Raw genomic sequence first — 15,199 nt, 5'->3', positions numbered from 1 at the left:
AGACCAGAACATGTTCAACTGTGATCCTATGAGGACTGATGAGCACACTGGGAACAAATTAGTCTTAAATGTCAGGCTAAGGCTCTAGACATTTTCTGTAAGCAGAGAGGATTTGAGTAAAAAAATAACAACAGCATATAAAAAAATTTATACCAAAGGAAATTTTACCAGACCCTCTAAGATATATGTATGTAGGTGTAGAGAGGAGGGAGGGAGAGAGAGAAACCCTGAATCCCTTAAGGGCAGACATCCAAGCCACAGGGGTGTCTTCTCCTACTCAGCTCTAAGCCAATACTGTGAGTTTCCTGAGCTCATTGCTTAATAAACACTAGACACTCAAGCATCTTCTTTGGAAAAAGTTTCAAAATTTCATTATTTTAAATGCTGCCCGCCTACATTCAAAGAAGCATATAACTGCAAAATGTCATTAAATTTAAGTCTGCTTAGTTTTGTTTCCTGAGACAGAATCTTTTCACATAACCCTGACCGATTTTCAATCCTCCTGGTTAGTCTGTGTTGAAATAAATACATGTGCCATCAAACTAAATTGAAATTTAACTTCTGACTACTTCCATTCGCATATAGATTCACTCTATATCATTGAATTTTACAAATCTTAACATTCATTGACTTAAAAACTACCTAATGAAGTTTATTAAAGATTCAGATAGGAGTGAAATAGTGTGATCTTAGCAATAGCTGTATCTGATATGAGCCAGACAGCTGAGTTAACTGCATGCATTTTAGAATTTAGCGCATCAATAAATTCTAAATAAAATTTAGATTGAAAACAATCTAAAATACCTGCAGGTTCAGTTTATTATTACACTTATTATTAAGAGTTGGTATTATAACCAAGCAAGCCTTTCACCTGAAAACGAAGAAAATTCTTGTATAATTCTTGCTGTTTAATCTGCAACTCCGTGGGCGGATCACCAAATGTGTTTCCCCGCGCAAAAGGAGAGCTCTGGGTTTGCACAGCACCTTCAAAAGACAGTTTGCGAAAACACCGTTAGGAAAGGAGCGACACCCTAAAAAGCCCACACTATGAAAGCAGGACCACACCTGAAGCCCTGGGGTTAGGGCCAGGGACGGGGAGCTGAGCAGAGTGAGCAGAGCGCACGGAGGACAAGACAGAGCACACTGAAGAAGGACGCGAGGAGCTGGAAACCTGCCTACAGCAGCGGGAAGACACCGGGCGTGTGCAAGCTAGCGGCCTAAACGTGGACAGCAACGCAGGCTGCAAAATGAAGTTCACGACAGAAAAGTGTACATGAATAGCTTCTACTTAAGAACAGTTCTTAAAGGTTGGAGAAATAGCTTAGGGGCAGGGCTTAGCACATGTAAGGCCCTGGATTCAATTCCCAGGGTTTGGGGAAAAAAGGGTGATAGTTACTAATCTATACTCATATCAAAATTTCCAAAAATTATTTTTAGAAATTGCTAAGTCCAAAATTCCTCATATCCATAGCGTAAATACAGGCTGTAAGTCAGCTATGAAATAATTAACAAATTTAAATAACTATAATAGGTTTTACTTCTAAAACTACTGAGTTCAATGCTAGCATACACAGGCCTTGTATCTGTAACACACACAGAATATCCTTTTAAGGGATATAAATGTAACAACAGGTTATTGGCATATAGGCTTCTTATAAACAGCATTATAAATCTCAAAGGAATTTATTTCGGAAAAGCTATTTGAAAACCATTCCCTAGGAAGCTCTTTGAATGCAGAAAAAAATATGACATTTAAATTTAAGACTCACATAACTTTTTATATTATTCTTAAATTACTGATTTATTCTTTTTTGTTTGGTTGGTTTTGTTTATTGAAATGGAATCTTACTATGTATCCATGACTGATCTGAAATTCACTATGTATTCTCAAATCTGCAGCAATCCTCCTGCCTCTGCCTTCTAGGGCTGGGGTACAGGCGTGTGTCACCGCGCTCAGTTACTGACTCCTAGGGCTGGGTTACAGGTGTGTGTCTCCATGCTCAGTTACTGACTCACTCTTACTGTCAATTTGATGGTTTTCCCTCCCTTATTTGTGTGATCTTACGGAAAACTACTCAGGAGTTTAACAGTTCAGGTCCTTTATATTTAAATTCACTAATGTTTAGCTGACTGGATTAACAGGTAAACCGAGTCAAATTAAGCCTTGAACATCACGAGAACTTCCCACATCCCCCTCCAAAAAAAAAAGTTCTACTGAAAGTGAACTGAGCCCACAAAGGTTCTTTTAAATCTTGGGCACTGTAGAGAGCTGATAGTAAAATAAATGTGAGTACCTGTCTTTTACCTTAATGTCTCTGAAAATTTGAATTTTGGGACAATTAAAAGAAAGAAACACTAGGTGAGATAAATCTGCTGAAAAAAAACTTTTTCAAAGTATACGGAGCTACTATGATTAGAAACCTGAAGCTGGGCAGTGGTGATGCACGCCTATAAGCCAACACTCGGGAGCCTGCAGCAGGGGATCTCAGTGAGTTCAAGGCCAGCCTGGACTACAAAGCGAGCTTCAAGACAGCCAGGACTGTTAGATAGAGAAATCCTGATTTGAAAAACCAAAAAAGAAAAAAGATAAGCAACGAGCTACCATAGTAACTACAAAAAAAAAAAAAATAACTGAAGCCACATTAGTGTTGGATTTCATAGCAGTTCACTTAAGAACCATAAAGTAAAAGGAAATTAAGAGCATGAGCCAGGCAGGGTGGTGCACACTATAATCCCTGCACAGGAAAGGCTATGGCCTCACAGTGAGAGCCTGGCTCAATTTTTCACCAAAAACAGTCACTGAGAGATTCAAAAGCAGGCCTAATGAGGCTGGGAGCAGCGGCGCACACCTTAAATCCTAGCACTGGGGAGGCAGAGGTTGGCAGATCTCTCTGAGTTTAAGACTCGCCTGGTGACACAGTGAGTTTCAGGCAAAGCAGGACTACACAGTGAGACACTATCTAAAAAAGAACAAAAGAACAAAAAAAGCCCAATTAAGACAAAACATCAGAGGACAATAAAGCTTAAAAGCACAAATAAAAGAAAGTTTCAGATATATCCAAGTTTCCCAAAGCCTTTTAAAAACAGTAAGCAGTACATATATATGTCCACATACACAGCTATGTGCCCATGTGCACATATGCACACACAGCACTCATGGACATATATATGGCACAGCACAAATCAGGTAGCATTGGATACTTTCTTATATTTACAAAGTTTAGTTCAAGTTAGTTCTTCAGGAACAAAAGCCTAGGAAATTTCAATTCACATAAAATGAGGGAAACTAAACATTTTAGGACAGCTTTAATGCCTTGGGATAAAGTATCACTACCCCACCTGCAGGAAAACCTGAGCTATTACAGAGAAGCACACAGGTCAGAGTTTGCTGGGCATGCTCAATGAGGCTTATGCACTTGGGAAGGTCAGGGACACTGTACTTTGCAGCGGCTATGTCTACAAGCAAATGGCTAACAAAGTCCTGAGCTCCCAGAGCTGCAAGCACTACTGTGCGTGAAGAGACGGGGAGAGACCCACAGCACCAAGAGCCCCAGAAGCAGCGGCTAGGACAAGCAACACTCAGCAGGAGCTAAAATTTAGTAAGATGAAAAAGTATTGGTTGTTCCTACTCTACACTAAACAATTTCAGATTAAAAAAAATAATTTTACAAAAATCAAAATTTCCAATTTTAGGGTTCTAAAAACTGAAGCTAGACACAAACAGTAAAAATCTACTATGAGTTCATGCCTTTGAGCCCAGCACTCGGGTGTCAGTGGCAGGTGGGTCTCTGTGAGTTCAAGACCAGCCTGGTCTACAGAATTAGCTCCAGAACAGTCAGGGCTACACAGATAAACCCTGCCTTGAAAGACCACAATAAATAGATAGATAGATAGATAGATAGATAGATAGATAGATAGATAGATAGATAGAATTTTAAGAAGCCTTCTTCCACATAGCCTCAGTGCAAACAGGGAATGGGGCAGCCTACAAACCAGCGCCCTCTTCAAGGTGCAGGCCACAGACGGGACCAGTACCATGACCAGCATCACAGCCTCCTCTGACCTGTGTAAAACCTGACTTTACGATTAGTCAGGAATATTCCAGAAGAACTTCCTACTGTAAATCTTTTTCCTATAATCAAAACGTCTATAAAAGTGTAAAAGCAGAGTCAAAACCACAATTAAAAAAACTATAAAAGTGCAAAAGCAGAATTTTATAGTGAATAAAGTCAAAGTGTGAGATGTATATTCTTTACATTTGCTTTGGTTTTTAAATGCAAATACACACACATTTGAAAGATGATGCCAACTTTTCCCAGCAAGCCATGGAAAAAAGATCCTGAGTAATTCCACTGTACAGAAACTTGGTTCAGGATGCAGGTAACGGTGCATCAGCTCTGCCCGCAGGAAGATGGAATCCGAGACTAAACTTTCAGGTTTTGTACAATGTGGAGGGCAAGAGATCACTTAAACAAAAACCTACTTTCTTGTATAATTTATCCTAACACACCAAATACTTTCTCACTGATGCAGTCGTGGGTATGAGGAGCAAACTGTACATATGTGCAAAGACCAGCCCCTCCAGTACAGAAAGGAAAATGTGAGCAGCAGCTACATATACATAGCAAGCTACAGAGCTGGGAAGAAACAGCTGCTGTTAAGTAACCTTTCCCTAGTCTCTCTTTTTCAAAGAAGGTGCATTAAGAAAAGAAAATACTCTATGCTTCCTAATTCATAGTGGCAAATTTTCAAAATTACAGTAAGAACTTTATCAAAGAACAGAAGTGGCATGTTACTGAACAGCATTAGAAATTTTTTTAATAAGAATATGATTAAAAACCTGAGTTTTTATTTGCAGAATCTTCTAGGTTCTCAGCATTTGAAGTGGCTAAATTTTGGTCTACAGATACAACAGCCCTTTTGTCTTCACATGGTCTTGCATCTGGGTTATGGTAGGCATCTATATTCTGTTTGTGCATCCTATTCAAATCAGCTGAGAGGGAAAAATAATCCATTTATTTCAATAAACACATTTCTATAATTACTCTTAAACTTAATACATTTAAAAATAAGAAAACAGAGATGAAAACAGAACAACACTGGGAGGATCTGGATGCTAGCTGCAGCTCTGCAGCACCCGCACTGAACACTCTAAAGAGACTGTGAAATCAACCCAAAACCAGTACCAAAATTAAGGAGATATAAACCTTTGCCATTCTATCCAAGCCATATTAATACACTCACTGCCAGTTCAGAAATCAGAATTTCTTTAGTATAGAACAAACAGTGAAACTCAAAATAAGTCAGAGGGAAGTTTGCCCCAAACCACCTGCTCTCCTAAAAACAATCAGCAAAAAGCATGTTCCTGTGGAGTGTTTAAATGCATCCACAAATTCTTTAGCAACCCTTCCTCAAAATGTGGAACCCCAGTCTCTTTGCTACTGCGGTCTCCGTATGACTTCACGCGAGACTAGGCCAGTGCCAGGGCACGGCCTATGACTCCAGGGATGCTCCACAAAAGACATGCGCTCCATCCTCATTAGCAGCGATCTGCTCGCTGCCAGGAGAACCACCAGCCACTTTTAGTACTGCAGGTGCTATGGAGAGATCTGGAGAGAAGAAACTGAAGCTTTTTGAGCTGTACCTGGAAGCCATGGCGGAGACATCTTATACTACAACCTCAGGCTTAAGCATCAAACAGAAACCACCAGGAAAGAGGGGGGGGAACCCTCAAAAAATTATTATCCGAAGAACCGCAAAGTAGCATGCACTTCATAGTTTAAACCATTAGCCCGCGATGGTGCGTCACCTAGCAGTAGACTTGCCGTGTCTGGTAAACAGCTCTCACCTAGGTCACCTGGCAGGGGTTTTTCTGCCATGTGAGAACTGGGTCAAGCCCCAGTCTCAGAAACAGATCTGTATGTTAAAAGTGCATAAATATAACCTACTCCTCCCAAAACACTGCAATAATAACATTAAAAGTGAGCTTACACACAGATATAAAAATTATCTACCAGAAGAGCATTACCTTCAAGGATTTATTTTGAATGTGACTCATAATCAATACACCATTCCAAACAGTCCAATTAACATGTAACATACACAGGAGACCAAAGCTCAGAATAGTGACAGTTTACATCCTCATACTACATTTAGGCCATCTTGGGCTTAGAAAATAGATAAGATCTTCAAGGTAAATAAACAGAAAAATGTGTCAATGAAAGATATCCTATTGGCTAGAAAGCTGCTTGTCACACAAGTCCAACAGCCCAAGTAAAATCACACACAGGAAAACAGACATAGATGTGGTGGCCCACATCTAAATCCCAGGTCTCCTGCAGCAAGGTACAGGAAATCTGCCCGGAAGCTGAGTGTGTGGAAGCCGGCTAGCCTGGAAAGCAAGGCCCCCTCAGCAGGACAGAGTGAACTGAATCCTGAGTTATTCTCTGGCCTCCACATGCACCATGACATGTGCATGCCCACAGACTCTCAAGCGCACACAACTATCAAGAAAAAGAAAAAGAGAGGAGCTGGGGAGATGGCTCAGCAATTAAAGTCTTGTACCACTTGATTAAGGGACAAGAGTTCAGTTCCACTACTCACTCTGGCAGCTCACGAACCTGGGACCTTCAGCTTCAAAGGAGCTGATGCCCTCTTCTAAGCCCCATGCATGAACAGGAAGACGCGCGCGCGCGCGCGCGCGCACACACACACACACACATCCTTTTTAAAATAAAGCAAAAGAACAGAAATGGGGCACTGGCTGCTAAGCCTCAGTTCAATGTGCAGGTCGCACGGGTGCAGAGAAACCAGCTCCTACATGCTGTCCTCTGACGTGTGGCAACATGCACGCCCACCCGACATCAAGTGAGTAACGGGGCTGAGGTGAGGAGGGTGCTAAACAAAATCAAAGTACAGAATGTACAGATCTGTAAATGTCACAACAAAACATGCCAAAGAGAGGGCAGGAGCTGGGAAGATGGCTCGGGGGTTGGTGCACTTGCCGGGCAAGCAGCAGCTGTGAAGGCCAGAACTCAGACCCTTAGCACACACAAAAATGCTGGGTAGGCAATGGAGACCAGGCTGTAATGCCAACACTCAGAAGTTGTAGAAACAAAAGACTCCTGAAGAAAGCCAACTTAGCTTTCTATACTGGTCATACTGGTGAGGAGCTCTGGGTCTAGCTGGAAGACTTCCTCAGTGAAAATGTGGAGAGTAATTAAGAAAACACCCGATGTCAACAACTAGTCTCCTCTCAAGAGGTACACACACGTGTACCCACACACATGTGCACCCACACACACTGAACACATACCTAGACTTTAAAAAGAGAAACAGGCAATTTTTAAAATAGCATCAAACATGAAAACCTTGGTGATACAACTGGCAAAATATTATAGGATTTGATATTCAAAACTATAAAATTCTAATTAGAGAAATTAACTAAAAGCAGTCAGGGGATAGACAATTCACACTAGCTCATCAGCAGTCAGGGAACAGACCGTTCACACTAGCTCATGAGTAGTCAGGGGATAGACAGTTCACACTAGCTCATCAGTAGTCAGCAGATAGTTCACACTAGCTCATCAGTCGTCAGCAGATAGTTCACACTAGCTCATCAGTAGTCAGTAGATAGACCATTCACACTAGCTCATCAGTAGTCAGTAGATAGACAGTTCACATTAGCTCATCAGTAGTCAGCAGATAGACAGTTCACACTAGCTCATCAGTAGTCAGCAGATAGTTCGCACTAGCTCATCAGTAGTCAGCAGATAGAGAGTTCACACTAGCTTATCAGTAGTCAGTAGATAGTTCACACTAGCTCATCAGTAGTCAGGAGATAGTTCACACTAGCTCATCAGTAGTCAGGAGATAGACAGTTCACACTAGCTCATCAGTAATCAGTAGACAGACAGTTCACACTAGTTCATCAAAAGAGTCAATAGCGTTAAGATGATGCTTGTACCAAAATTATCTGTGTAGTCAATGTAATTCCAAAGCAAACCACACCATATTTAGAGAAAAAAATGACCAACTATTAGTAAAATAAGTAACTGGATTGTCAAAGCAATCTTGAAAACAGCCCAATTTTGGAGGGTCAAGGAGGGATCATGACATACACCGTAATCGCAGCACATGGGAGGTTGGCACACAGGTCTACAATTCAAGGAAATACAAAACAACCCAGGTTCTGTCCACCGTGAGCAGCCATGCAATGACGGTACCTCAGAAACAATGCAACGCCACTCAGTGCAGAAAACAGGAATCTCACAAAACCACTCTGGAAGAAAACCTGAAAGGCGACACCGGCACCCAGAAGCAGATGACAGGTTTCACAGGGCACAGGGCTGAAGAGGCTGCCCATAAAGGGACAGAGGGGCTCCCCTTCAGCAGCTCCGGAACAGACACCTCTTGAATGTGGTAGAAATGCTTTTAGGAAATGATTTAGAAATGGCAAACCTCAGAAATTTTCAAAGAGTAATTTTATTATATGCACATTTGACCCTCAATAGACCTGAGGTAAAGACATGTTTGTCAAACACACATGACAGACTGGTCAGCATACCTCTCCCAGGACTGAGAGTCTGCCAGGCATCTTTCGAGTGCCCAGACTTTTCATTTGGGGGTTTAGTTTCCTGCTAGCCACATTTTGGTTTTGGTTTTGGTTTTTTTTGGTGTATAGCACCAGTTCTCAACCTGTGGGTATTAATACCTTTGGGGGTCACATATCAGGTATCCTGCATATTATATATTTACATTATGAGTCATAACTAGCAAAATTACAGTTATGAAGTAGTAAAGGAATAATTTTACAGCTGGGGGTCACCATGTGAGAAATGGTATTAAAGGGTCGCAGCATTAGGAAGGTTGAGAATCAAGGCTGTATAGTTGCTAAAATTTTAAAACATGTAGTTTCAAGTAACACCAGTATAAGTAGTTAATTTTTCCAAAGCTCAACCACCAAAACACCCATCTTGCCACCTTTCATATTATTCATATTCCCAACCTACAACCACCGACAAGTTCTTTAGAATTTTGCTGTTTTAGAATGTCATGGAACAGAAATGTACAAAGATAACTATCAGAATGGATCTTTTCCTTATCAGAACTTTTGAATCTCACATATTATGTGCACCAATGATTCACTCCTTTGTATTGCTAAGTAGCTACCACTCCACACACACGCACGCCCGTGCATAACAAACACACACACACACACACGAAGCTTATCCATTCACCTACTCGAACATTTTACAATACCTTAGCTTTTACAGGGCCTTAAATAAAGAGTTCTAGTGAATGAAGAACACTGAATTGTGGTACAAACAATTAAAACAGGAGCTTATTTAAAAATGATGTGTTCTGCTTTCTTTCATTAATAAATATTTTCTCTTAAAAGATCTAGGGGCAGGAAGTGAAGATTCACGCCCTTTAGTTTCTCTCCATCAGAAGACAGAAAGTGAACAAAAGGAGTTAGGTCCACAAGCAAGTAGCAGCATTGGTCAGCTGTAAGTACAATGCACTCCCCAACATCTCAATACAACACCAAAGCTGTGCTTCCCCATCTCTAATACAGCACCCACACAGAACTCGGTACTCTTTAGGAATGACTCATTACTCTGACTACAGTTTTGTATAGTATCAAGTATACTATACAACTAAAGTATAGTATCAAGTTTCACTGTCCTTGATAAATACATTTTCTCTGTTTTGTGTGAAGATTGTAGCATGAAGTAGACTAAACATTACTACTTAAAACAGAAACCTCAGAGGCGCTGCCTTCATTTCCTCCAGGGTAAGCAGTTCTAAACCAGTGTCTTATAATCCAAGAATCCTCACTTCACTTCAAACTTACCCCATAATTATATAGCTTTAGTCCTCCTGGAAAGTTCTGGAAGCACTGCTTTCAATGTCTGATGGGGCGTCTTCCACTAGTAACTGGAGTATTTCTGACAGCCCATGACTCCAGTTTCCTTAGGCTACAACTGGCCACGCACTCAGTCCCAGGTCTCCCCCTGGGCGCTAAGAAGAAAAGCAAACTTGGCCACCCTGAGCAGGAGCTCTTGGGAGAGGCTGGGACAGCTTACGAAGGCAGAGACAATGATGCTCCAGTCCTAGGCTAGGACCACAGAATCCTCCACTCATCTTCACTACTTCTGGACCAGACACACGCTGAGCAGCCAAGAAGGAAGGGATTCTAGAAGGGAGCAGTGGTTCAGTGGAAGACGTTGCCTCTCTTAGAGACATGGGAAGGAAGCTCACACTTCCATAAGCCTCCGAGACAGGCTTGGCACAGCACTGCTTAACTAACTGCCTTAATAAATAGGGGCTATTACAGTATCATGAGTAAGTGAATGAAAATTAGTTTCCTAACATATTCAGATACAGACTTCAAATAAGAAATGTCCATCTGTGCAACATTTAAAATCACCTCATCTGTCAGGAAACAGAAGCTTTATTAGTCTTCCAAACCTACGAGATACATAGTTACAAAAGGAAAAAAACAGTTTGGGGGGAAGAGTCCCCTCATTAAGTGGGCTCAAAGACAACTGACATATACTTAACAGCAGGCATAATCCATAAGAATTCTAAGCTCTGCACGCCCACAATCCTGGCATGCTTTTAGCATTTCAATGGTCCTCTCTCTAGCCCCTATGTGCTTACAGCTAAACCCACACTATCTTTACTTAGCCAGGGAGCCAACAACTATTCAATGTAGGTAACAATGTTTATAAAGTAGCTTTTTTTTTCCTTTTTTGATACAGGGTTACACTATGTAACTCTGGCTGGCCTGGAACTTGCTATGTAGACCAGGCTATCTCTAACTCACAGAGATCCACCTATCTCTGCCTTCCAAGCCTTGGGATTACAACCACCACACCAAGCAAACATTAAAAAATGAATAAATAAATACACATAACTGAAGGATTATAGCTCTGCAGCCTGCCGGAGTTTCTGAAATGAAGACGCCCCCAGCACAAAAGAAGTCATATAATTAACAAGTCTACGCCCTAGATGAATTAAAAGTAGATCCCTTCCCACAATTATTCCAGTTATTTGTAATTTTTATTGGTCTAAAATAAACTTGCAATATGAGTTTTAATACCATCAATAAAAAATACACTCTAATATATTATATGTATATATTACACTATACTATACATATATGTATATATACTATACTAGTTTGGATAAGCACCAACATGAATTATTCTTTGCAGTTTGGTGGTTATTACATGAATGGAAGGTATATTATTCTACAGAAAAAAGATTTTGTAACATCTATTATATTCATAATCAGGAGAGAACCTTTGCATTAAATCATAAAATAAAACTTTATTATACAGTCTCAATCCCACCTCTTTCTTTCCCCACTCTGAAAACACTAGAAATAATTCATTCAAAAGCAAGTTCACGGACACATCATACTTATCAGATTTCCTTTGGCATCTCTGAGAGGTGCACCACCTCCGCCCTTCCCCCAGGGGTTGTAAATCCTCATCTCAGCTTCCAATTTAGCTTCATATTCTTCTTTTTCTAAACGTTCTTTCTTCCTTCTTTCTTCTCTTTCCCGAATCTTGACAACATAAGATATGCTTAAAGTAAATATTGGCGTATAGGAGCCTGAGACAAGAGACTAACAATACTACTACTTAATTTTTCTGGTTCAAAAAAAAATGCAGATTTTTTTTAAGGACACTTCTTTACTACAAAGTTAAGAACTGCAAACAAGAACGCTGACCTAGGACGGCACCTGACCTGGGACTTTAAGAAGATGCCCTCAGCCAACCCCACATCCGGTCCACCTGACCTCTGACCCCACATCCGGTCCACCTGACCTCTGGCCCCTCAGACACCACACCCACTGTGCTGCTCCAGGACTGGGGGAATCTGACCCAGATCCCTAGTAGGACAAGACTCTTGGAAGACCCAACTGCTGCCAGCCAGCAGCTCGACTACCAGCCAGGCACTCTACCTTCCCCAGTACTCTGGCCAGTCTGGAGTACTGGGACCTGACTCTAGGTAGGGACCCCCAGACCCAGTTCCCAGGCCCACCAGTCAACCCGACCCACAGCGCACTGCCCACACGCACTGTGACTCCCACATGGCCACCTAAGAACCACCGCAGAATCCACTGAGCTCTCCTTATACGTCTGATCTCAGCAGCAAGAATCTAAGCCTACAGAAAGTTTACACCTGTCCTCTCTAGGCAAAGAACACTGACAACTCCATTTGCATATTAACAGAGTGACCCAAACTGGAAACAAACCACTATTCAGCTGGCTCACAATCTAACAAATTGGGGCAACAGCAAAGATCGCACACACATCCAATAAAGGCAAGATCAGATATCCACACCAAGAAACACCATCAACCATCTAACTCCAGATGCCTAGATCCCATCAAAAAAAAAAAAAAAAAAAAAAAAAAAAACACAAACATGAATAACCAAGACAGCACTCTGCCTATTCCCTGAAAAAAGCAACTTAGCTGATGAACAAGACAATGATTTCCAAACAAAAACTCTATGTTCAAGGAACTCAAAAAAGTTCATGAGCAAATGCCTGAATGAAGACTGCAAAACACAAATGAACGCCTGCATGAAATAATGAAAATAATGTGAAAATCCAGCTTAAAACAGAGATAGAACCTCCGAAGAAAATAAAAACTTGAGAAGTCCAACAAAATGATCAGTGTAAAGCCCCATGGATAGGCTGGATCAAAGGGAAGAGACTATCAGATCTTAAACACAAGTTAGAGGAAATAAACTATCTGGTCAAACAAACAGACAAACAAACCCCAGCAACAGAACTCTGGAACACTACAAGAAGACCAAACATACAAATCATAGGTATAGAAGGAAAAGAAACCCAGTTCAAAGACACAGGAATTATTTTACACAACATTATAGAAAGAAATTTCTCAAATCTGAGAGAACAGATACTAATCAAGGGATGACAGACACAAAGAACACCAAACATAAAGGATCAGAAAAAAAAAAAAATTCCCCAGGAGCAAAGAAAGAATATTGGAAGCTGCAAGAGAGAAAGTCCAAGTCACACAAAAAGGCAGTTCCATCAGAATAGCACCTAAACTTTCAGTGGAGCGTGTGAAAGCCAGAAGGCCCTGGGTGTAAAGTCCTGAAGGACTGCAGACGCCAACCCAAACAGACTGCTACACCCACGGGAACTGCCACGATGGAAGGAGAAACATCTTGTGGTAAAGCCACACTTAAGGAGCTTACGTTCGCTAAGTCAGCCCTACAGAAGATACTAGGCGGAACAGTTCAGTGTGAATAGTTTAAGCACACGCAAGAGTACAGGGAATAAATAATCCCAATACAGTTGACCATAAGAGGTCTAAAAAAATAACATCACAACAAAATAACAGGAATTAATAAACATTGATCAAAAATACAGAGAAACCCTGTTTCAAAAAACCAAAAATAATAATAATAATAATAATAATAATAACTTCCAATAATAAGTGTTTCAATTTCCCAACAAAAAACACAGACTAACAAGACTAGATTAAAAATCTGGATCCATCTTTTTGCTTGTTATAAAAAACACAACTCACCATCAACCATAGACACCACCTCTGATGAAAGGATGGAAAAAGGTACTGTTACAAATAACATCCTGGGCGGTGGTGGCGCACACCTTTAATCCCAGCACTCGGGAGGCAGAGGCAGGCGGATCTTTGTGAGTTCAAGCCCAACCTGGTCTACAGAGCTAGTTCCAGGACAGCCAGGGCTATTCAGAGAAATCCCGTCTCGAAAAAAATAAAATAATGATTTAAAATAATAATAATGATAATAATAATAAACAAGCAGGGTTGGCTCGTCTAATATCTGACAAAATAATAAATTTCAAACCAAACTTAGTCAAAAGAGAGGACATTTCATACTCATTAAAGGAAAAATTCAGCGAGAGAATATTATAATTCTGAACATTTGCACATTAAGCCCAAGGGCATCCAAGTTCATAAAAGAAACACTATTAGATCGAAAATCACAGATTGAACACAACACAATGAGAGTGGGTGACTTTAATACTCCACTTGCACCAAGAAGCAAGTCACCTAGGCAAAAACAAAATAGAGAACTCTGGAGCTAAATAGATCCATAAATCAAATGGATCTAATGAACATTTACAGTAGACTACTTCACCCAAACACTAGAGAATACATGTTCTTCTCAGCACCTGTAGAACTTTCTCCAAAACTGACCACATATTAAGACACGAAGTAAGTGTAAACAAATTTAGGTAGACTGAAATAACATACCACATTTTATCTGCTCACAAGAGAATAAAGCTGAATACCAACAAGAGAAAGGGGAGAGTACACAAACTCATGTAAGTTAAACATATCCACCGATAAAAACTGAGTCAAAGAAGAAATTAAGAAAGAAAGCTTTTAAATTTCTCGAATTAACGAAAATAAAAACACAATATACTATGTGTATGGACATAATGAAGGAGGAGGAAAGGATATGGCAGTAAGTGAGCACATCAAATAACAGAAAAGATCTCAGCAATAACTTAATGATGCCTTTGAAGATCTTGGAAAAACAAGAACAAAAACAACCAAAGGAGTAGACAAGAAGAGAGAATTTAAGTTAGGGATTAAAAAAAAAAGGAGGAGGAGGAGAAGAATTATTACTATTGTTATTATTACTACTACTATTATTGGAATGAAGAGCTGGCTCTTTGCCAAGATTAACAAGACTAACAAATCCTTAGCCAAACTGGATGGGAGTGCAGGGGTGGGGACCAAACTTCCACAAATCAGGGATGAAAGCGGAACTATTCCCAAAGTTGCTGAGGAAACTCAGATAAGCTTAAGGACACAGTGGACAAGTCGGCCTCCCAGCACTCAGATGGGTCTCTTTGAGTTGAGGTCAGCCTGGTCTACAGAGTGAGCTCCAGGCCAGATATAGACATGCAATGAGATCCTCTCTCAAGAAAACAAAATGAAACAAAACAAAACTGGGCAGTGGACTGAAGACCTTTAATCCCAGCACTCTGGAGGCAAGGGAGACATGTCTCTGGTCTACATAGTGAGTTCCAGAACAGCTAGGGCTATTTATTACACAGAAAAATCATATCACAAAAAATAAAACAAACAAACAAAACAAAACAAAAAATACTGAATAAAACTATTTCACAAGGGGCTGGGGCAGTCATGAGTGCTG

The 15,199-nt window shown here is 40.6% G+C and overlaps 1 protein-coding gene across 16 annotated transcripts in view; it reads right to left on the bottom strand.

Annotated features, from left to right (window-relative positions):
• The window catches only part of Cspp1 (centrosome and spindle pole associated protein 1), a 95,446-nt gene that overhangs the window by 20,272 nt on the left and 59,975 nt on the right, over positions 1-15,199 (bottom strand). For 11 of the 16 annotated variants that reach the window (XM_085677314.2, XM_085677315.2, XM_048420487.3 and 8 more), the window contains 3 exons: positions 11,431-11,578; positions 4,841-4,993; positions 872-984 (listed from right to left, as the gene is read on the bottom strand). In XM_085677314.2, coding sequence (XP_085533440.2) covers positions 872-984; positions 4,841-4,993; positions 11,431-11,578 — 414 coding nt within the window. The remainder of the gene's footprint in view (positions 1-871; positions 985-4,840; positions 4,994-11,430; positions 11,579-15,199) is intronic. The other 5 variants (XM_085677318.2, XM_048420491.3, XM_048420492.3 and 2 more) reach the window with 1 other exon arrangement.

This window comes from Myodes glareolus, chromosome 16 (assembly GCF_982192425.1).
Source record: "Myodes glareolus chromosome 16, mMyoGla1.1, whole genome shotgun sequence".
In the NCBI taxonomy this organism is placed as follows: domain Eukaryota; kingdom Metazoa; phylum Chordata; class Mammalia; order Rodentia; family Cricetidae; genus Myodes; species Myodes glareolus.
Note: the sequence above shows the minus strand (reverse complement) of the source record. Positions and strands in the feature narration are given on the sequence as shown.